Consider the following 24,324-nt stretch of genomic DNA (forward strand, 5'->3'; position numbering starts at 1 on the left):
AAAGAACATGTAACTTACTGTGACGGAGTTAATAGGTTGTCATTTTCCTCATCACCTTTGAGCGTCTGAATTTTACCATAGTACAAGGGATTGCCAAGAGACTGAAAAATGGTCAGTTTTGTTTTTTGAACCTGATTACCAACTTCACATTCAAACACATAATCATCCTTCATTTCCTAAAAAGACAGAATGATCTAGTAAGTCTTGAACAAGCCTTAGCTGAAACAGCAAGTAAAGCAGACCACCTCTATATACAATACCGAGTAAGAAACATTCTATAAGTAACTTTAAATAACACTCTATAGGAAGGGCTGCATTATCTAAAATCAAAGTGATTCCAGAAGTTACATTAACAGGACAAGAGGAAAAGGATTTATACCTCTTAAAAATACAAAGTTATTGCAAACCCCAAACGATCATGCTAGACATAGAAATGCAGACTGGGTAAACATATATAGAAACAGTTTTATATGAATTATGACAATGCAAAAATGTTGAGAATAAAATGCTGGAGCTGAACATTAAATTCTATGGGGAAGTATTACTTTTTTCCAACAGGCAACTACGAAGATATCGTGACACATGCTGTTAGTAAAGCTAGTACCTTGCCTCTGAAATGATAAAAAAATAATCAATTATGTGATTTAATCACATAACTAATCAGTGAATTAATTATTATTAATGTGAACTAATCAATGATTATATTAAATTACTACTTCTGATCAAGTCACATCGTTTGTGCCAAAAATCTTAAGGTTCAACTTAAACATTCCAGGAGTTTTTTGTAAGAGGCATTTAATATTACTCTACCTCAAAATGTTACATTTTGATTTCAATAAAGTTCTTTTTAATCAGCCTTTGAATGTCTGAGTAAAGAAAGCAATTTGTTGTGCAGAGGTCTCTGTAAATAATGATAATTTCTTTAGTACAAGCTTCTTATCCTTGTACTTCTGGAAAATCTGAGGAAATCAGACTGATCACATGCTTGCTTTACTGTATAAAATTACAAGTATCTCTGGTAATCTTCCCATGTCTCTGTAACACATGGAAGATTAATTAAATTGGGGGATGGAAGATTATTCCACATTACATTGATTTTGTTGAAATAAGAGGCATTTTAACTAGAGACAGTGAAGTTTGGCCAAAGGTCTAAATAACTCACGTGTGCTGGCCAGACAGTTGGTTGTGAGTCATCAGACTTGATAGACTTTTCCACTTTGGCATATTTTTCCACCTTAAACAAAACAGAGAGATCAGAAAAGAAAGAATCCCCTATGTTACCTCCTACGTTTCTTCAAGGAAACTTAATTGAGGAATCCTCAGAACTATACATTTATAGGGTTATAGCACATTTCCTGTGTTAAACTTTACAGAAGAGTGAAACATGGTTTCAGACTACAGATTGAAATCATTGCCTGCAATGTGGAACGGTTAAGTAATTTCACCATAACAGTAATTCCTAAAGCCTCTGATTAAGTCAGGTACAACACAGTTGAAGTGAAAAGAGAGGTTTGTTTTGTAGAAACTTACACTGTCATTCCACTGTCATTTGCACTCTTGGCAGCCCTATAACGTCCAGAGCTACAGTCTTGTCTAGTCTACAGCCTCTTAGAAAATCTCAGCATAGTAGAGAAAACTTGTGGAAAGGGACCTGGACATCCTGGTTGGTGGCAAGTAAAATATGAGTCAGCAGTGCCCTGGCATCCTGGCACAGCATCACCAGGTGGGCAAGGGAGGGGATTGTCCCGCTCTGCTCTGAGCTGGGGCTGCCTCACCTCAAGTGCAGGGCGCAGTTTTGGGTGCCACAGTGTAAGAAGGATATAAAGCTACTAGAGAGAACTCAAAGGAGAGCCACAAGGATGGTGAAGGCCCTTGAGGGAAAGCTGCATGAGGAGTGGCTGAGCTCACTTGGTCTGTTCAGCAGGGAGGAGACTGAGGACAGAGCTCATAGCAGTAATAACTTCCTTGTAAGGGGAAGAGGAGGGGCAGGCACTGATCTAAACTCTCAGTGGCCAGTGACAGGACCCCAGGGAGGTACCTGAGGTTGTGTCAGGGGAGGTTTAGGTTGGATATTAGGAAAAGGCTCTTCACCCAGAGGGTGGCTGGGCATTGGAACAGGCTCACCAGGGTAGTGGTCACACCATCAAGCCTGACAGAGTTCAAGAAGCATTTCGACAAGACACCTTATATGATTTTGGGGCTTGTCCTGTCCTGTAGGACTAGGAGTTGGATCTGATGATCCCTGTAGGTCCCTTCCAACTCAGGATTTTCTATGAGTACCTTCTGTACACTAATAGTATGTGTTCTGGTAGTGCCAGAAACTAAGAATATGAATTCCCCCAAGAGAAAAATGCACACAGAGTGAAAAAAACCAACTCTCAATTAGAATTCTCTGCATAAAATCTAAAACTTTTCAAAATATTAATGTCCCATGGTATAACATATCAAAAGGCAGAAATTTCTGCCAAGATGAAAAGTGATTAATATTTAAACAATCTACAAACCTCATTTGCTTTTTGGGTTTTCATACTATCAAAGAACTTCAAATAGACATGTGCTCATTAAGCCCACAGAAGAACAATGCTAACAATTTGTTTGTACTGATTACTTCATCCAAACTATTCTGATACAACTGCAATGTATTACAGTGTGGCTTAACTTGGGTTTATACCTTATGGTACAAAAAAGTAACTGTAAATGTTAAAGGCACTTCCATTTTTTAAAGGTCATTCTTTGATACAGGTTGCTTCTTAGACACTTCTTCATATAATACAATTTCTAATAATTGCTAATTATACATAACAATTGGTGGTCTTACATCTACTTCAGAAGGAGCAGTCAAGTAGCAAGGGTTCTGTTTCCACATATCTACGCACTGGAAAATGAAAAACAGGATTAATATATGAAATCCTTTAATTAAATAGTTAGAAGCACATTACATTACTTTTCAGAACACTCACATTTCCAGCTTTTGAAATTTTGAGGTCATACTGCTGGGCTGCTTTCCGCTCCTTCCTTTTCTGTAAGTAGTCAAGTAGTCTGAGCTGAGGTGGAGTTGAGTAGTGAGCTACTTCTTGCTGTCTGTTCAGAGAGGACCTTGAGTACCTTCTGAAGCACCTATGGCAAAATGACACCTAAGCTTGTAAAACCATCAACATTAACTTCTCCACTGCCCTTGTACAAAACCAAAAATATGCACAGAACTGCTACTTACATGGAGACTAATAGGTTTGTAAATACTAATTTAAAATTGCTTCTGAATTGTAATTGGATTACACTGTACAACTTTAAATTATGATTTTGTATTTATAAAATATACCAGTATTCTGTTCATCTGTTTCAGCACTAAGAATGTGGTTATTTTTTAAATGCCTAATTTAAGTACATCATCAAAATGAGTAATTAAAAAGCTGCCAAGCTGAAAATATTTATGTATTATCCTAATTTCAGTTCCATTAAATGATTCTTGTCCTACTTATGTAACTATAAAGTTATAATGACAGTAACTACCCTCTAGTCTTTGTTTCATGACTCAAATTCATAGACTCAGTAATGCTGTTCTGGACATACAAATAATCTCTTTTCCTATTTTTCTAGTGGAGTATTTGTTGACCATCAAGGTTTAATTTCAAGGACAGCTTGATCAAATTCATTATTTATATTTTTTTCAGAAATTACCGCTGATTTGGTACTAGCATAGTATTTCCATGCAAATTAATTTCAAAATATTTCAGTAATTGTGACAGACCATTAATGCATTTCGTATTTACAGAGTGAATGCAACTCTTGTGATAGAACAAACATGTTGAACAAAGGTTTCAAGCTTCTGTGGAAATAAAAAAGGGCCCAACATGCACAAAAGTGAAATAATTTCAATATTTTGTAGACAGTGCATATCACATTATTTTCAATTTTTCCAATATTCTTATACACTTACACTTCTGTTTAACCTGAATGTCAAACAGAAAAATAATTCTTTTCATTTACTCATTCAGGATGAAACTTATGTGTAACTTTTAACAAATTAGAGATCAGTATACAACATATCTGTTTATATATTTTACATTACTGAGCTGCCATCAGACTCTGCGTACACAAAACCTATGCAAAGAAAACCTCAAATCCAAACTGCAATAAAACTGATTATGTTAACATGTTTACACTTTCCTTTGATATACAAAAATGAGCCCACTACAGTATCTACTAGTAACCAAAATAAAATACAGTATTGAACACTTAAAAATATGATATAATTTCTTGACTGTTTCTCACATATTCCTATTTAAGTAGGTATTACATAGGAGAGCTAAATTTTTACATAGAGCATTACTTATATTTTCTTTGAAAACATATTTCCTACTGAAAACTACCGTTTCATGGGGCGAGTGTTCATCTTCTGCTTGTTGTACAGGAGTCTGTTTGTAGTACAGGTCACTGCTATTGAAGGATCAAGACACAAAGGCTCTGCTGTAGCCAAAATAAGTTGGCTCTCAAGTAGCAGCTTGTCCTCCTGTAATATACACAGCTATTAATAAGTATAAAAATTTTTACAGTAGTCAAGTTCCTATATACCTATGCATGTAGACATTATCTTAGAAAAGAAACCGAAAAAAATTATTAAACAAATAAAAACTGTTAATGAATTTTTGGTTTGTTGCGTATTTATAACATCACTGTAAAGTTTTTAAATGACCTATAACCTACCTGTGTCCATTTGTGGTTGTCACTTGTTATAGAATGCACATCACAAATTAAAGTCTGAGGAAAAAGACATAAAGGTAATTATGAATAATAGGATTTGATAATATATGTTCAGTAACTGTGCATATTCATTCTTTGAACTACCGTAACACTGACAAATTACTTAAGGCTCTTCTTTACCTGCATTGTAGGTCGCAAAAGAATGTGCTTGCTTTGGTAGGTTGGAGATTTCATGTTACCAGACTGCCTGTAGTCCCGTATTTCTGCTATGACACATCCACAATGGAAAATATTAACCTAGTTGAAAGAAAAACACCAACTTTTGAATAAACGAATATTTACCAATCTTCCCCTGCCTCTATAAAGAAGTTTGCTATATAACATATAAAATTCAGTGAAACTAGGAATAAAACTCATGACTACGTTTTTCAGACCAGCAGTCTTTTCTATGTACACAGATATGTTTGTCCTAGACACACCTAAAGTACAAGCTTCAAATGCAGTGTTTTCATATGCCAGCAATGCAGCTGTAAGAAATTCCCATGCCAAACATTCCTTAATGACAAGGAACAAAGGAAATTTTGCTAGAGTTGAAGATGTTTCACAGCTGTAATCATAGCAATCTCTCTTATCTCCTTCTCCTCAGTAGTAAGTACTGTCTTTTTCAATATATCAATAAAATATTTAGTTGGGGCATTAAATACTACAATTTCATATGCACAAGTGTCTTGTGCTTGTAATCATCTATGCGAAGCACTCAAAAAAATGAAGGTTTATCTGGGTGCAATATGTAAGTTCTTTGTGAAAACAGAAATTTCAAACCTGAGATTTTTCTAAAAGATCAACCAGAATAGGTGGTAGTTCCTCTGCATCCAAATATTCAAGCAGTTCTCCTTCTTCATAAGGCAGACGAATGGTCTCAGAGTCTGAATTTAAACAAAACATATTACCTTTGTGTTTCAAAAAAACACATGAAGAAATCTAAAACAAAGTTGTCACAGGAAAAAGCAAGGCTGGCAGAAACCTATCCACACATACCATTTTTTCAGATACTATTATTTTTTACATCCATTTCTGTACTTAGAGTTTTGGTTTACTCATACTGTGCTAGCTTTTGCTCCCAAGTGACCTAATGTATGCTCTTATCTCCCATGGCAGTACAAATGGCATGAAAATGACACCAAAGTGGAACACAAATGCCTCTGGGCAGATCTAGACATGGGAAGCAGTGAAAGAAAGAGTTTGACAGAAGGAACCTGAAGTGAATGAAACTTGCATATGCAGCTGCAGAAGCTAAGGGAAAATAAGAGACTGGAAAGCTATCAAAAAGACTCCTATCTACAGATTTTGTCTGTAGATAAACAGCTCAGAGCTGTATGTAAATTTTTAGCTCAAGTACAATTGGTTCTTCTCCCACCTCCCACTGCAATTATGTTGCAATTATGTAACAGATAAATGTAAACAACAACACATTCTAAAAATTTATACAGCATTATGAGTATTTTTTAAAATTCAAGAGAAGAATATTACCTGAACCATTTTTCCCCCTGAGCATCAGCGAATAACCCTCATTTCCTGGATAGAGGTTTACTACCAGACATGACAACGTCTCCTGCATAACCAGCTTCTCAAGTAAGTTCACATTTCGTCTCAGCTTCTGCTTTAAAAGTAAACATTGCTCATGAACATAATACTATGAAATAATTAGCAGAAATAAAAACAAAAGCAATTGTTTTTATTAGACTGTTGCTTAGATTAATGACAAATTACACATCTAAACAAGCCCAGTTAAATTTAACTGTACTGTAGTCAGCAGAGTAAGCGTATTATGTATCATCATGCATGTTTATAGACACAGATTTTTGTAAAAAATCCCACTCATTTAAAATTACAAACCCTAGGATTGGAAGTTCACATACAGAGTTAATAAGAATAATATTATGCTAAAATGTTGTAAATCTACAGTGCACTATTATTTGTATCATTCTACAAACATCATGAATCCAGTACAACTTGCTTGATAACAACAAAATATTTAGTACTTTCAGATATTCCTAATAGAAGGCAGCATTTCTCTCCAGGGTTAAAATAATGTGCATTTGGTAGCTTTCTTAATTGCGTTTTCTTGTCTTTATTTGCTGAAATTTAATCCAGCAGACACAGACACTATTCCCGTATTGAACTGTAAAACTATCTTTTCGATGTATAACAGATTTTTATAATTATTTGATGTGTTTCAGAGAGCACATAAACGTCCTACAAATGTAAACATTTGAAATCCCCTTAGAACTTAAGACAATGAATTCTGAACCTCAGATAATTTTACAGCCTCTGGCTGGAGACCATATTTCATCTCTGAATACGAGTTCTGGGTACAATCATCAGCTGGGAGTTAACCTGAGTGCTCATTTGTCTTCTCATTAGTTTTACTTCCTCGAAAGCAGCAATACAGCAGGTTCCACAGCTTTATCTTGTTCAATTTGACATTCAGAGTTTAGCAAAGATAAGCCTCTTTGAGTGTCTTTGCTAACATTGTGAAAATTTTCCACAAAACTTCTTAGCTTACCAACAACTGGAGAAATTAATCAGAATTTTCAACAAAATTACAGGGTCTGAAAATGTTCCACATTTTTCCACGGCAGTCATGCTAAGCAATTGACTGTGAAACAGCAATACACATGGCACAGCTCACTAAAGCAATCTAGGCCTTACTATTTACATTATATAGTCTTATCTTTAAGTGACTACCACAGTAAGAAGAGTTTATACTTGATTTAACAAAGAAATTAAGTGGAATTAAAACCAAAGTATTTTCTCAACCTGCCTGTTTAGACAGAAATGAAAAGCTTTTCAGCAATTTCCACTTACCTTTATCTCAGGCTCTTTTTCACATTCTTCAATATATAAATCATAAAGTTTTTGAAATACAGATTTTCTGAAATTAAAAAGACTCAACATGTAACCAAAATTAAATCAAAGAAATGCTATTAAAAAACTAAATACTGAAACTCTTGGTACCTTCCACTGGATAAATATTTTCTTTTGGGAGGTCTCTGACGGGCACTTTCAATGATATACTAAAAGAGAAAAGTAAACAAGAAACCAGCATGCATTACAAAGAAATTTAATTCTAGCTACCACACAACTAGAGATCCTTACCAGACTGTGTTCCACGTATACAGAAAGTAATTAACAATTATAGTACAAGACTGTTCCAAAAGTGCAGTAAATACAATGTTATGTTACAGTCATCAGCAAGAACACAACTCAATTTAGCTGTCAAAGACAGCATTTCATGCCCATGGCATCAGTTCCATGCAAGGTCTTGATCCTACACTCACATCTTTTAATTACAGTAGTAACTAACACTACAACACTACTGTACTTAGCTACCACTACTGAAGTTCATGTGGTTAACACGCTAAAGTACAACCAAGTTTATGCATACTGGCTTGACAACATTTACAAAGCAAATAATCTTCAACATGATAATTTCAGGAAGTTCATCATTTGCCTTTTCCATTTAATTATTTTTCTCTATAGAGCTATGCCTTGTAAATACAATTCATGTACACTGAACATTTGAATTAAAAAAAGAATAAAAGAGATAGCATCCTCCAGAAAATGTGATTTATGTTCTAACAAGGTTTTTCCAAATCTCTGTTGTTTGAAGTACTTAAATTAACAGCTTTTTTCAGAATTTATGTTCTCTCACAGGAACATGTATTTCCTGTAACAGGGCTCAAGGTAATTGTTATATCAGATGACAGCATTAAGGAACATGAATGTGAAGACACTTGCCTCTTCATTCTCACTAGGCTATCCTTAAAAACACAAACAGGATTTTACCACATATTTCTGCCTGCTTATTTCACAGCACACAGATTTGCTGGTTTAGAAGGGGAAAGCTCAAGTCTTGCACAGTCTATCACCATTGCACTTGATGATGCTCTCAGTACAATGGGTAAGAGACAAATACATGACAGCAATTTCAGTTAGAATTCTGCAATCTCAGTGTTGCATGTATAGGTGATTACACATGTATATATTTACATAACATGGTTTTCTACTCTTCAGGAGAAATAAAAAAATAGCTGTTGTATTTTTATAACTCTAAGACCAATAAATTATGTACAAACAAACAATTTAGCTTCTTACCTCAGCACGATCCAATGCCAGTTCTAAAGCTTGTTGCTGCAAGAATGACAAAGGAGTTTTTAGAAATTATATGACCTTTTTTTAACATCCTCATACATTAAAACCACCCCAACAACCCTACTATAACTGATGCAAATTTATTATTAGAAAATGGACTCAAAAATTCTTTGGCACATACTAAACTTAGCTAAAACCTCATGTAACATGCATCACAAGGCTTGGGTAAATTATGAAGCCTTAGAACAATGAAAGGCAATTAGAATCAAAAGCAGGAATGGAAAGTATACCTAATAAAAGCATTAACAAATACTACCCAAAACAATTAGAGATGGCAACTAGAAAACCAGATCTTTGTTAAGCTGGTCACCAACTCAACAGAAAGGACAGGCCAAAATATCCCTGAACAGATGTCCAGGAAGAAAACATTTATCTTTTAGATACCAGTGCCCAAGTATCAGCACAGTTATTCTTCACACAGTGGAAACAAAGATCTTGTGCTCAGAACTTTACTTCTGCATATAATACAATTTAAGGAGTGCTCCTTATTATATACTGTTAGGTGGCTAGGAAACAAAACCAACTTCCACTAGACTTTTTCCAAGGTGGGCTAAAAGTCTGCTCAACCCCATGAAACACAACAAAATCTGCAAAAGCCTCTCAATATCCCATAGCACGGTATATTCAATATCATTTATTTTAATGAATTTAGCTCTTTTGGAATGTTCTTTACTTCAGTACATCTGTACCTGATATAGTTTTATTTAAAAAAGAGCCCGCAACTTCATAGATCAGAATTATGAGTTCTTGGACTAAAATTTGACAAGTATTTCAAACCAGAATAAAAAAAACCACGAGTGTCAAAAAAACAAACAAACAAACAAGAAAGTCTTCCTTAGTTTCTAATGTTCTTTCTCTGGCACTCACTTAAGCTCTGACATCCTTTGTGAAGGAATAATGTGCAGCTGCTAAATGAACCAGACAACAAAAGTGACTTGGGGCAGGGAGGAAAAAAAGAGGACACTATTAAGAACCAAAGCATTGTAGGAGAATGCCAGGAGCTTGATTTGTCTGCAGGTAAGTCCAGAGAAGCAATGCATTCACTTCAGTGGCAGCTGGAAAATGTCCTTAGCAATGTACTCCTGACAAGCTCTAATATTCAGTGAAGCTTAGGAACATTTGCAATGGGTACCTCTTCCCAAACATGCATTTGTCCTATTCCCTCAGTTTAAACCATCCCTTATCAGCTGCTCCTAAAAGAAAACACCTCCACTTGAGCCTCAAGGAACAGAAGACACACAAGCATGTCCAATCCAAGGTAGCACCAGTGATTACATAGATAATATTTTATTAGAATAGAATCCAGTGAAGAAAACCACACTACACAACAACAAAAGAACAACAAAGAAATATACAACAAAAACACTCATAACTAAAACAAAATTTCTTACCTGTTCATGAAAATCCCCCCCACCTACTTACCATGCTACTGTGTGGTAGAACCTGCCATGACAGAACATTATGATTTTCAAGTGCCTAGGTGTTTTTATGAAAATGTCAAATACTGATCTTTCTATATAAGAGAATCTATCTAGTAGATACTTCAACAATACCTATGTCCAGGTATGATTTCAAATATTCAATTCACTGACTGTTTGACATTAGGTAAAAATCCATGTCAATATTAGCATCTGTGAATAAAAGACTACTATGTAGAAGTAGGATTTATATACACCAAATTTCCTGCTACCATTCCTGACTGAAAACACCACTAGCTTGATATGGCAATTCCTACGCTGCACTGGCCAGTAAGTGTTTAGAAGTATCCAAAAGCTATGAAGACACTCCTAAAAAGGGAAATATCAGAATTCAGCAGTAACAAGCAAAACAATTTTTTAAAAAGAAAATATCAAATATTAGTGGAATTCTCCTCATCAGCCAGACAGTTAGCAGACTAGAGCAAAAAGATCTGAAAATATATGATCAAAATCCTAACTTACCATTGTAGTTGAAGCCATGTGGCCAAATGGCAAAAGGAGTACTTAAGGAGTTTCGTGTAGCAGGCAAAGAATCATATTTGATGGTCAGACTTGGGGTACTAAAAACAAAAAATTCAAGGAGAAAAAAAAAAACCATTGAGAAACGAAATGGGTATTTCATTTAAATACAACACTTCTGGTGGTTGATTCTACTTTAATTTCATTAGCAGAGTTTCCTCCAAGAGTAGAAACAAGTGTTCCACCCGCTGCTAGTGCAGAGGCTCTCACTGCAGTTAATACTACTACTTTTCACAATCATTTTACATTAGTTTTATTGAACAGTAAAGCGACAAGCACGTAAATGTACATACACTTTTCTCTATCACAGCAGTCCACCTAGTTTGCTAGGTGTCACAACCTCAGAGGCACAGGAGGCTAAAACACTTAATAAAAAGCAGAGAGTTTAGCACACCGCATCAGCTCTTTTGTTTTGCTTTTGAAAAGGTGTTATTAGCCAACACCATAGCCAACACCTCCACTAGCGGTGTCTTCTAGCACTGTTTGGTTTAAAACTGACTCACAGCAAGCTGTCAATCAAGAAACAAAAAAAATTTGCTGCCACCGCCGGGGCGGAGATCGAACGGCGCAGCCCCCGACGGCAGCAGCCGGCCGGGAAGGGCCGGGCCGGCGCAAGCCAAGGGCGCAGGCCGGGCCCCGCTTCTCTTCCCGCCCGACCCGGCCCGTCCCGCCGCCCCCTCCCCGGCTGTGGGTGCCCCGTGCCCGCCGGTACCTGGCGGCCTCTCCCGCGGAGCCCCCGGCACAGCGGCCCCGCCGCCCGCCCGCGCATCCGCCCCCGCCGCGGCGCCCCGGCCGCTTCCGCCCCGCCGCTTCCGAGCCGCGGCCGGAAGGGGCGGGCGGGTCGCCGTGGAGACCGCGAGGGGCGGGCGAGGGCGGGGAGCGCCGCCGGGGCCGCGATGGAGGTGGCGGTGTGGGTAGGTGAGGGTCCCGGATGGGCGCCGAGGAGTTCGAGGGGTTTAGTGGTAGTAAAGAGCCTGGACTGCACTGCGAGTCACAGCTTTAATGCCGTTGTGAAGATCAGGATGGGCTGCTGTGTGTCTCAGGGATGCTGTAAGGATATTTGGTGTGTCCATCTCTTGGCCCTGCCCGTCCCCAAGAGTCACACCGTGTGCGTGAGAGCAGTGTCCAAACACTTCTCAAGCTTGATGCTTCAGTCCCTTCCCTGGGGAGCTCATGGGCCGATGGAGCCCAGGAACATCCACACTCAAGCTCTGCCAGGCACATCTACACCACGCATTGTACATATGTCCTTGAGCACAGCACTTTTATGACTTGTAGCACGTTTTTCCCAGACCTTTCTAGCACTTCTGGCTGAGCCATAATTTATTTTTTCACAGCAATGAGTGAACGTGCTACCCTGTGATCCAGCTGCCAGTCCTATAGGAAAAACCACACCTAACACCGCCCCTCAATGCCTTTGTTAAATTAACCTTGCCATGCTGACATGTCCTAGCTAGGGAGGACTTGAAAACTCAAGAAAATGTAGACACTGGGAGCCCTAGGTAGCTCTGGATAGAGTGAAGTGCTTCTTGTAGGACTACCCAGGTACTCTGTCTTGGTGCTGACACTGTTTTGCTTTCAGAACTGGATTCTTAGGAGCCCTTCTGTGTCTCACAGCATAGCCAAAACATTGGGAATCAATTACTGGCTGTGTCTAGAGTATCTCAGAGGTTCTCAGTGCATAGAATAAAAACATCTGATGAGATCACTGTACTTCAGCTGTGAGCATAAATTAGTTGGACACATATTTTCAGCAACAGGAAGGCTAGTTTATTGATTCTTTTAGGAGCCCATGTTGTTCCTGAGCAACAGAGAAAAGATGGCCGGAATCCTGTCCTGGAGCAGGAACAGGTGGCAGTTCTTCCTTGACTCATCTAGGCACTAAATAGATGTATGGTCCAACAGTTCAGCAACTGCATTTCATCCAATTTTGAATCTCTTTTGAGGATGCAGTTGTGCCATCCTTTCACCTAATTTTTTCTGAATTTATGTGCTGTATGCCTGGGAGTACCAGAGTTCTGTAGCCATACTCATGGACCCATCCCAGTACAAAATTGCAAAGCTGTTCTTCATTTTACTGTGCTCTTTCAAAATTAAATGGATTACAGGCCTATGAATCTGAGTCAGATTTATATGCTGAGGCTGAGACAGTGATTCAAGTAGGGTTGCTCTTATTTGAGTATAAACATTAAAAAGAAATGACAGCATGCTGTAAGTAGAAATTGCTTCATTCAAGTCAGACAGACTGTAGGCATGGGGATGAAACTTAGGGCAAACAGCCATGAACTCCTGAATTCTAAATCAGTTATGTCACTGGCTTTCTGTGTGGGCAGTTATAAATCCCTGTGGTAACATTTCCTACCCTGATTATGTACATCTGTATTCAGGACTTAAATGATTTGCAGACGTGAAGAAACCCCACAGCTTCCATTTACTTTTAAAGTCAGATACACTTTGTCAGGTATAGCCGTCCATTCTTTTGTAGGCAGATATTTCTAACATGACTGTTTAAATAGAATTTTAGAGGTCTGGCAAGTGTGGCACAAAGCTTGAGAGATCTGTGTTCTTCAGCTGGGGACATTACCCGTCTTAGCCTCCTGCTGGTCAAACAAGTCACTCCCTTGGGATTTGGCTGCCTTGAAGAGTTCCTCTGACTGTGGGAGCAGTAACACATAGAGACACCTAGAATTATCTGTCTCCATCTCAAACTGAGCCTTTCTGCAAGTTCATACCTCAGCTCTGAGATGCTTTGTAGAGACACCTTAAAAACAGCCTTGATTTTCTGAATTTTCTGACTTACACTTTGTGACATAAGCATGTCTAATTCCATTCTTTCCCTATTGCTCCCCACTTGACAGTTTGAACTTGACAGTTCCTATTAGGAACAGCAAAAACTGTTCAGTAGGAGATAAAGTGGGTAAAGGCTTGCTTGCATTTCTGTACACAGAAATGTGGCTATCAGAGAATTAATTCAGGAGCTAACAATCCTTTTCAGGATAGCAAATAAAGCAAGGAGATTTAATAGAGGTGGTAAGTCTGAAACGTTGTGAGCCACAGGGAGTAAGCCAGATGCTGAGGTTACTAGGACTGATTTTTGGATACAGTTTTTTCTGTTTTCTTGAGAAAGGCAGAGAGAAGAAAGTAAAAACTGAGGACATGTACAGTGGTCAGAATAGACTGGCTTCCTGATGGTCTGGAGGCAGGCAAGGCAACATTAGCTTGGGCCTGAGGAGGTTATGCAGTCCAGGCTGTACTTTAGATAGGAAAGCTGCTCTGGCTGGTCCTTTTCTTGACATGGGCTGACATAGAAACCCTTATGAGAATGCCAAAGCATGCTTATAGTAATTAATGTCTCATGATGCTAGCTCAGTCTGGTATTTGGATTTGGGATAGGTGTCATATTCTTTCCAAGAGCCAAGGAACCTGTGGTTGGAGGAGTTTGGCACTGAAGGCATTTCAAGGAGAACTTAGGGCAATACAGGCATAGCCAAAAAATTCGAGTCTATGATGCCAAACATACGCTAGCTTGCTAGCACATAAAGGGAGGCTTATAAAGAAACCATTATATTTAGAGTATTTCTGGGAAGATAATTTTGTCCAGTACCAGTTGATCCAATATGACCAATCAAAGCAGTGAACTAAACAGTGAGGTTGCCATGGCAAACCATAGTGGAACAATAAGACGAGGCCCTCTAATTAAGGCAATGATGTCTGAGTGCAAGAATCACAGCGTAGCAAAGTTAAGGGCAGCCTCAGGATCCCTAGAAATTTTTGTCAAATTATTCTTATTTGTCAAAGTCTAATATATGTGTTTGGATTATGAAAATTAATGTAGATATTTAATTAATAAATCTGTAATAAGGATAGAAATAGGATGTTTTCTTCTCCTTAAAGGATTAAAAATCACATCTTTTATTGAGCATTTTCTCTAATGAATAAGCAAAGAAATGTACTATTTCTACATAATTAATTTTTGGATGGGCTGCTCTGACTGAGTAGTCCAAACTTCATAAGTAACAGATTTGTTGACCTTCTCTTGCAGAACTCAGAATCTGGATAACATATCTGCATATTTGCATTTTAAACTTTTACAGATGATGTTAAAGTGCAGTGCATTTGTCACTCTTTGGAAGAGGTACCTTTTTTTAAAATAACAATAACAATAATGCCTATTATTATATATATATATATTTTTTTTTTTTTTCTGTAGTGTCACCTTGTTATGTTCTGTCTGTCTAGTTTGGCCCGATTCCCATTTGCTTAGTTTACAGCAAACCAGAACAACATTATATTCATTAATGCAGGTATATATAATGTGACATAAAGAGAATCAGCTTTCACAAGTGCTTTCACAAAACTTCTGTGCCGGAGACTGTAGGGCATGTAGGAAGGAGTATGGCAGAGTATCTATGGCTATCCTGTTAAGGCTGTCCATGCATCATTTATCCTGTGTCAGGAATTTGAAAGAGGCAGACCACATTCCCATCGCTTTGTGTCTTTTGTTGGCCTTCTAGATGAAGGCAGCTGAATTTAATTGTTTTATGTTTTAATGTTGTCTCTTGCATATTTTCTGCTGTCTTTATGTGGAAGCCTCCCATACTTAATTGGAAAATTATTTCAGTAATCTTGTCAGAGCTCTGGATTTAATTTTCACAGTGGGATAAAAATAACAGGAAACCTAAGATCCTCAGTCTTTGGGTAACTGGAGTGTATCATGCAAGTGTTAAATTTTTATTGAATGTAATAGAGGTTCATAAACCTTTGCAGCAATCAGGTCTTAATCTAATTCTTAGATTACAGAAAAATAGGAATGTACTTATCCCTAACCTTTCTTGTTTTTCTGAATCCAGTCATAGGTATCTTTCTTTTGGTCTGAAGGTAAGTTAGCAAAAAAAAAGATAAGTCAAGCAAACTTTGCAGATAACTAAGAGTTACAGAATACAGAGCTCCCAATGGGAATGAACAGTCATCTGCTGAGAATCAAAACACCTCATCAATCAGATGGATTTTGGCTTAAGGCAAAACCAGTACTGCTGTTAGCCTGCAATTAATTTTCATCTGTTTAATAAAACAGCTATTCCTTGGCTGATTGCATGGCTTTGCTTTCTACATTTTCCAGGTTTAAATGATATTGTTTATGAAACCAACTTAGCATGTTATCCTGCCTGCAATATTGTTTCACTAGAATCCACTAGAGGTCAGGGCTGTACTGCTAAGGTAACTGGTTAAAAATCACCTAGGGAGAAATCTCTTAAGAGGTTGCCAGAAGTGAGAGTTATGTGCGAGACTTCTAAATTATGGAAATTTAGAATATGTTACATAATGCAGCTAATATTAATTAATCCATTGTATTTACTACTGCTGAAGTAGGTTACTTTGGCAGATCCACAGTTATAAAATTATAGAACAGTGAGAAAAATATCTAATCTGTTTTTTTAATTATTATATCTCTAAATTTCTATTAAATTGCTATTGCAGTTTTAGTTTCAGCTTTGTGATTGCATCTTATACACTGGTTATCTAAGTATCTACTTGAAGAGGAGCAGAGACAGGTATAAGGAATTTTTCTTATTTCTGTAGAACAAGGGTAATTCAAGTCGCATAACTTTCTCAGCAACATTTTAAAGGAAGAGGTTGCAATATTAATGGTTGGTAATCCAAAGCAGGGGCAAGGTCTTCAACATCACATTTCACACACAGTTCTGGGACTTCTGTGCTTTACTTGCTGATAATAGGAACTGATTTAATCTCGTTATGAGTAACTAAAATGCAGCACATGATCTGTACTTTGTTCATCCTTTATTCTGCTCTTTTGTAGTGTTCCTTTTGTAAAATCCATGCATGCTAAAGCAGGGAGAGCCACAAGACTCATGGAAAACCTATAAAAAGGCTTAAAACTCCTACTACTTCAGTGTATGACAGAGCCAAGGGAAGGCAGATGAGGAGCTTCATACTGGTTCTGGTGTAAGAAAGAAAACAGTCTTTTTTCACCTGTTGACTGTATGCCTGACAAGACCAGGTCCTTCTGACAAGAACAGGCAACCTGAAGAGATGACAAATTAATATTCATCCAGATGAATGGCAGTGATGCTCATTTCTTTGAAATTGTTTGTTATGAGGTCAGCATCTAAAATATCTGAGACATCTCTCTCAAGTGACCAGTGTGTGTTTAAACACACAGCACGCATTTCTCATTTTGATGTCTACATGCACTATGGATGTGTGCCCGCAGGTGGGGGTGAGAACAGCAACACCAGCTCCTTGATGTGCCTGTGGCTTTGCAGGAGGGATGTGTGCCTGCCTGTGGAGAAGGTGTGCTCCAGGTCAGTGCTGGGGGTGCTGCAGGGAAGGGCTGTGGCTGCAACAGGGCCACATACAGTGGGATTGTGCTCCTGGCTTTGCTGGCGTTCTGCCAGCCCAGTAGCCATGTTGCCTGACCAGTAGTCAACAAATCCCAGATCAGGCTGACATGTGACATCTGCCAGGTGTGGCTCTGGAGTAGTGAAGCTGCAAAACCACAGATGGAAGGGACTGTGGGAGAGCCAGAAGACTGAACATTAAACTGAGAGCAAGATGTTTGAAAGGTCTGATAGCGTTTATTTTTATCATTTTATTTTATTATTTTCAAGGGTGAGACCTCCCTCCTTCCCTAAATTTTTGAAGAAGTCAACAATTTAAAATTTCACACATGCAATTGTGGTTCTATTGAGAAGAACTAAGATTCTTTCCATGATAATTGGCTCAATTATTCTTTTGAGATCTCATACTTACAGAATTTCATTGAATTTGAACAATGGAAGTTGTTATATTTCTGAGCAGGTCTGCTATCAGTATCTGCAGGAGAATGCCATGTGATGGGTTTGGACGTTTATTAATACTCCCTAGCAAAGAAAGTACTTTTGGCTGTGTGCTGGGATTTATTTTCAACTTGTCTCAGTGAACCAAAATTAGGAAAACCAATGTGGACTCTTCTAAATTTTTCACAATATTGTAAGATGGTGCAGAACAAACTTACCTATCTCTGTCAGCAGGAAGTGTGATATATGTTGTGATTATTTGTTACTGTAAGCTTTATTGAACTTTTGCTGTAGCACATTGACAATCCAGGATAATTAAATCTGTTTTTTTTTTGCCAGGCCTGGCTGAGGTACCCAATGTCACATCATGAACGAACTGTGGTGTTGAAGCCCCAGTTGTTTAAGCCTTTTGACTCTCACATTTTCCTTTTCCCATGATACTGTCTTTCAGGACACTCAGTTTAAGAAGAGTTACTTGCATCTCTGCCCTACTACTTATGCCAAAAATAATAATCAAGCATTGCTGCTAAGTACTAGTCATGTGTAGATGGTGTAGTTGGTAGCCTCAGCAATCTCATACACCTTCCTGCATGTCAAAAGCTTTCTGAAACTTATTTGGTTACCCAGTATTTGGCAAAAGTTGGGGTAATGAAGTGAAGGGTAACAAATGTCAATCTTTTTCTCCACTGAGATGGGCTGGTGGCTTATGATGGACTCAGGGTGGATATCCAGGGCCAATTCTCCACAGAGAACTCCAAAGGTGGCCCTCTGTATGGGGAAATTCTTCGTCCATTGTTAGTCATCCTACTCATAGCATAGCAGTAGTCTTATCAAGGGTTTTAGTTTTTGAGGCCTTTCCTCTCTTAAGAGGTAATGCATAGCAGACTTGGACCCTCCTTATTGCAATTGGCCTTGCCAAGGAACTGTGGGCCTCGATAGCACTTTTCTTTGTTCCTTTGAGTCCCAAGACAAGGCGTAGGTTATGTGTGTCATGGATCCTTTGCTGATCAATAATTTTGTCTCCAGCCAAGAAGGCAAGCCTAAGAAAGCATGCAAAGCTGTCTGATATGAATAAAAGTAATTAAAAAAATCAAAGCAATTGGAGCTTTGTGAGTATGAGCATCCAGAGGCAGCATGTACCCAGAAGGTTTAGCAACTGCCCACGTGAGAGCATCTGTGGGTCTGAAGTTATTCAGTGCGTGTGTCCTATCGGACATGCAGCGGGGTGTGTGGGCCACTTCAAAACTCTGGGAGATGGATCCCATGCACCAGTTTCTGCCATCTAACTGGCATCTGGCCCAAGATCACTGTTTTGGAAGATAGTGAGTTTACCAGCCTGCATGAACACCATGCCATATCAGCTTGCTGAAGGGGCAGAGCAAGTAAGTGCTTTGGCATGCTCATTTTTGTAGTGGAAACATATTGTGATTTTGTTAGGCAGAGCTAAGTACCTATGGATGTTTCATGAGTGCCAACATGCTGATTGGGAAATCATAGACACTGCAGTGTTGAAATTGTTGTAAACAGCAGTGTTGTTAATCATAACATTTCTCAGCTTTCCTTTGAAGATAAAGCCATAGTAACAAAATTAAGGCAACATCACTCCTTGCTCTCAAAAGATTATCAAAGATTAGACTCACATTTATCAGTCCTTTCTCTGGGGTTTTTCCTCACTGTCTTTCTTGTTCTTTCTCCCTATCTAGTTTGTAGAACTGTTGCTTTAGGACATGAAATAAAATGACACGGACACTAGAATCTCCAAGGTAAAAAGGAGAGTAGTTTAATTTCTAACTTCAACATTTATAGATTTCTAAAAGTGACATTGGATTGGAGGATGACAGTGTCACCTCTCCAATGACACTGGACAAATTAACAGTCCATCAAATTTCTTCTCCTCCATAAAAGAATGCAAAACAATTATTTACATAAAGTCTGTGAGAAAGTTCATTACAAAAATGTAAGCATCAGAAGGCTTAGAAGAACTTTAAAAAACAGGGTGACAAAGAACCTTTTCTTAATAATGAAAATTGGCCCAGTTTGAATGGAGCTAATGAAAACAACTCCCATTTTCTCCATTCTCCCCTCATGCTGTCTTTTGCTAGAAACATACATTTTTCTGAATATCCTAGAGCTGTGGGGATGGGATTCCCTGGGACAGCAGCAACAGTATCTTTAATCCCCCAAGAAAAGAGTGGACTTAAATGGCAATCATACAAATCTTTGCTAATCACTCTAATCATTGTGCAGTGATGGAAAGAGGGACACTTCAATCTCCCTTGTGGAGAGATTGGTACACTTCATGTACTCTGGACATATCTCAAGAATTGAGCTGTTAAGGTGACAGGCCTGGGCCTGGAGGAACATTTTACTTGCTTTATTATGCGTGGAAAAGGTGCAATGAAATTGAGTTTTCCGAGCTATCAGCAACACATTTCTTCTGACAAGTCCCAGGAGCAGCATTCTAGATGTCAGGTGAGCTCTGGTATCAGAAACTTAGCCAGCTGCAGAGCTTCCCTACAGACTGAACAGATACCAACTGGTGATTGTCCTGAGCTATACTTCCAGTTAATGCCTGAAATGGCAGTTGGAACTCCTCTGAGGTGAGACTTTTACAGGAAGTCTGGATTAAGCTATTTAATACTAGTTTTAACTGTAGTAAAATTAGTAACTGATAAATGCAATAGCTGAACCAGGGCCCTTCATTTTTTTCCCTCAAGCCTAGAAAGAATGTTATTGTGTTGCAATTATCTTTATGTATCTGAAAATTTAAAATTTTTCAGTATGTTTTAAGTCAATTTTAAGTAGTGTTCATCATAAATAATAGTCTTTCTTATGAATAAGTAGTTCTGAAAAAAAATCAGATTAAATATTGCTCAACTGACAGAGCATGGAAAAAAATCACATGGTGAGAAGGCCAAGTATCCTTATGATGTAACTTTGTCTTATATATCAGGTCATAATTTTGTTTGAGAATATATGTTTATTTCCAACTGTTGGCAGCCTCTGCTTTTCATCTTTATGACCTTTAAGAGTGTCTGTTAAGCCATTTTCCTTTAGTTGCTTTCCAGACAGAATCACTGTATCTCCTTTTTGTTTAGAGAATCCAGAAAACTGTTGCATGAGAATTTGCTTTCTTTTTGGTTTGGCTTTTAATTTTCTTTCTTTCATGTATTATTATGTGTTTATATATGCTGTAAATGACAAATAAATCCAAAACTTTGAACTGATGCTGAAATCTTAAGTCTTTAGGCTTTTCTTACATGAGCACAGCCAATTTATTCCGTATGTTACCTAAAAGCTGGCTTGTAAATTCTGTTTATGTGCTAAAAATAAATGTCTTATCAAAAATAACAGCTACTCCTTATGATTTTAAGGAACTTTTGTCTGTGGATTTCATTTCAGTCTTGGAAGAAGGTGTAGGAAGGTAGGCCTACAGAAGGGACTGACCAGCCTAAAACCTATGGCTTTCAAAGAAGCGTAGTGCATTTTCACTAACCCAGGTCCCTCCACAATCTGAGGTCTTTTTTGTTTTGTTTTGTTTTGCTCAAAGTGTTAATACTATGCCCAGGACAAACTGCTGCCTTGGAAACAACACACTTTTTGACTTTGCAGGTCACACATATTTGCACATTCTCAAATCAATGCTACTTTTAGTTATTGTCTAAACTCTTGCTGTGCCAAGGGCTATTTTTTGGTGCTACTGGTTTTTTTGTATTAATAATACCACATTTGGTATGGGAAATAAAGTGCATCATGGCTTCTGGTGAAGGCGAGGAAAGGATGTGTCTTACTTTGGATATGTCATTCTACAGCTGTGGAAAAGTGGACTTATACTTGAGGGTATCCTATCTATTTCTATTTGTTTCTATACATTTGTAATCACTAAAGAACTCCAGACAGGCTATGCTATTTCTGGTTTAAATTCTGATATATATATATATGGAGGTATCATTCAAGTATGTGTATCTTCAAGAAGACAAGGTGGGAGTCGTGCCCAGACTACAGTCACCTAAGCTTCTGCATCTCAAAAGAAGTTTCCACATTCACGTGAGGTGCCTCAGATGCCGATATAATAATGAGATCAGTATGGGGAACAGAGTGGGATTCAGTTGCATTAATTTAGCTCAACACTTTTAAAAGATTATTCAGCTGATCATCTGTAAGTGTCTCTTTTAGGATAAACTGGATCAATTGATTATATAGGTGGGAAGATGATTTTGTTTCCCATGCATGTGAACTTAATGCTCTTTATAATGGTAGAAGTACATTCCTGGAATTTGGCTCCACATTTTCCCCTGTGAACCCTCTGACATCGCTGTCAGCTCTGTGCAGGTGTTCTGGATTGTCCACGATGCTGGAAATCTCTAAGGTCACTGAATTCCACTCTAGCTCTGGTGACATCAAAATTTTATCTTCAAAGTCTGACACTGATTCAAGCCTTTTTCCTTTACTGTTCTGCTAATCATGTCTCTGTTGATCTACTTTAGATTTTTGTTTCATGCCTAAGTGTTGGACACTGGTTCTACATTTGTGTTATAAACTTTACATCATATAAGTAATCCAATCCTGATTTTAAGCTCACAGTATTACTCAGACAATAAAAAAAATACTGATACATTTTTTAATTAGAAATTTGAATCAAAATTGTGTAGCTCTTTTGTCTTTACGAAAGGCCTTCTGAACAGTATAATGTAATTTTTCAAGTATTGCTGAATTTCAGTTATTTGGGAAGTAATTCTTAATTGCAATTTTGGGATCCTTCAGAATTTATATAGTTGGTGTAATTGTTATTTTCTTTCATTATGAGTTTTACCACAAATTTAATGATGTGGGTTATAAATACTGGATGTTCTTTCTCTTGACTTCATAACTTTGTCTTTTAAGCAGCTCAAGCATTATTCTGATGTAGACAGCAACTCTCCAGTTCTGCAGATGCTATGAACAGGCTTAATTAAAAAACCTTACTCTTCTATTCTGAGTGGCAAGACAAAAAAAACAGATTTTGAAGTTGATCCAGCTGTAAGCTGGAGAAGTCTCTGGCATTGCTTTTTGCTATTTTTGTCTGAAACTAATGCTTTCTACAATAACTACCTTGTATATCATTTCAGACAGCTACCTCTTTCAAATGCACCATTTACTCTACCATATATCAAAAAGTAGATAACGTTTCATGACAATAAATGAGTAAGAATTCATAGTAAGGAATAAATAGAAATGCCTCAAATAGAGTTTTTTCAGGTATTAGGGTTGCCTTCCTGAACTTCAGAGAATTACAGAGTGGTCATTCACTAGGTTTATTCACTAGCTGTGAGAATTTACATGCTGCACACCCCTCACCTTCCAGTGCTTTCCTGCCCTGCTGGGCCATAAGGTGCCCAGCAAGCTTTTCTATCACTCTCTCTCTTTATCAAAAGGACAGGGGAAGAAAATGCAATGAAAAGCTTGCAAGTGGGCTAAGGAGAGAAGGATCACTTTTCAATTGCCATGATGGGCAAACAGACTCAACTTGGCAAAATTAATTTAATTTAGTTTATTATTTGACAATAATGAGAAATAAGAATTAATCTTAAAATACCTTCCTCCAACCCCTCCCTTCTTCCTGGGCTCAGCTTCACTATCAACTTCTCCATCTCCTCCTACCCTCATCAGCACAGAGGGTTGAGGAATGGGGAATCAGTTCATCACGTTGTCTCTGCCACTCCTTATTCCCTGGTTCTCATGTTCCAGTGTGCGATCCTTAAACATAGGCTACAGTCCTTCATGACCTTCTCCAATGAGAGTCCTTCCCATGGGCTGCGATTCTTCACAAACTTGCTCCTCCTTCCACAGGGTAGAAGAGTCCCTTAGGAATGAATTGCTTCAGTGTGGGTTCCTCACGAGCTCCCAAATCCCACCAGAAAACTTGCATCAGTGTGGTCTCCTCCTGCGGCTCCTGCCAGGAGCTGTGTGGGATATCCATGGGCTGCAGCTTTGTTTGGGGCACATCCATCTGCTCCAGCATGGGGCCCACCATGGGCTGCAGGTGGATACCTGATCCACTGTGATCCTCAAGGCTTCAGCAGAACAACCTGGCTCACCGTGGTCTGCGTCACAGGCTGCAGGGGAATCTTTGCTCTGGTGCCTGGACCGCCTCCTCCCTCAGCTTCTCCAGGGTCCTTGGTGTCTGCAGACTTGTTTCTCTCATATTTTCTCACTCCTCTCTCACAGATACTGCTGTGTAGCATTTTTCACCCTTTAAAAAATATGTTACCACAGAGACATTACCTGTGTGTCTGATGGGCTCAGCTTTGGCCAATGGTGCATTCATCATGAAGCTGGGTGGAAACTGGCCCAGTCCATTGTGGGGGCAGCTTCTCACAGAAGACAGAAATCTTCTCTCCAGATATCAGCAAGCCAGCATCACTTAGGCACCAGGTTTCTCTTGTGTAACCATAAAATACAGAAGTAAATTTACTAGTAAGCTTCACCACTTAATTATATTGCTTCAGAGTTTTTCTAATTATCCAAAGAAAAAACAGCTGATAATGCATCCAGTGAGACATAATTGTTTCATATTTCCTGTTATGATTTTAGAAAAAATCCCACTCTTCAATCAGTCCCACTTTGAGAAAAAG

At 38.3% G+C, this 24,324-nt stretch overlaps 1 protein-coding gene across 5 annotated transcripts in view; it reads right to left on the reverse strand.

Moving 5' to 3' along the window:
- Positions 1 to 11,734, reverse strand: part of SUPT20H (SPT20 homolog, SAGA complex component) — a 29,356-nt gene extending 17,622 nt beyond the window's left edge. The window contains exons 1-15 of one of the 5 annotated variants that reach the window (XM_059493541.1): positions 11,626 to 11,734; positions 10,857 to 10,954; positions 10,339 to 10,359; positions 8,860 to 8,895; positions 7,720 to 7,778; positions 7,570 to 7,636; positions 6,232 to 6,358; positions 5,524 to 5,627; positions 4,882 to 4,998; positions 4,705 to 4,758; positions 4,371 to 4,510; positions 2,961 to 3,117; positions 2,819 to 2,875; positions 1,163 to 1,234; positions 19 to 176 (exon numbers count right to left, since the gene is read on the reverse strand). In XM_059493541.1, the coding sequence (XP_059349524.1) occupies positions 19 to 176; positions 1,163 to 1,234; positions 2,819 to 2,875; positions 2,961 to 3,117; positions 4,371 to 4,510; positions 4,705 to 4,758; positions 4,882 to 4,998; positions 5,524 to 5,627; positions 6,232 to 6,358; positions 7,570 to 7,636; positions 7,720 to 7,778; positions 8,860 to 8,895; positions 10,339 to 10,359; positions 10,857 to 10,874 (1,187 nt within the window). In that variant the 5' untranslated portion in view covers positions 10,875 to 10,954; positions 11,626 to 11,734. Of the gene's footprint in view, positions 1 to 18; positions 177 to 1,162; positions 1,235 to 2,818; positions 2,876 to 2,960; positions 3,118 to 4,370; positions 4,511 to 4,704; positions 4,759 to 4,881; positions 4,999 to 5,523; positions 5,628 to 6,231; positions 6,362 to 7,569; positions 7,637 to 7,719; positions 7,779 to 8,859; positions 8,896 to 10,338; positions 10,360 to 10,856; positions 10,955 to 11,625 lie in introns of all 5 variants that reach the window. The other 4 variants (XM_059493539.1, XM_059493540.1, XM_059493538.1 and 1 more) reach the window with 4 other exon arrangements.
- Between the last annotated feature and the right edge of the window lie 12,590 nt (positions 11,735 to 24,324).

This window comes from Ammospiza nelsoni, chromosome 2 (genome assembly GCF_027579445.1).
Source record: "Ammospiza nelsoni isolate bAmmNel1 chromosome 2, bAmmNel1.pri, whole genome shotgun sequence".
NCBI classification, from domain to species: Eukaryota; Metazoa; Chordata; class Aves; order Passeriformes; family Passerellidae; genus Ammospiza; species Ammospiza nelsoni.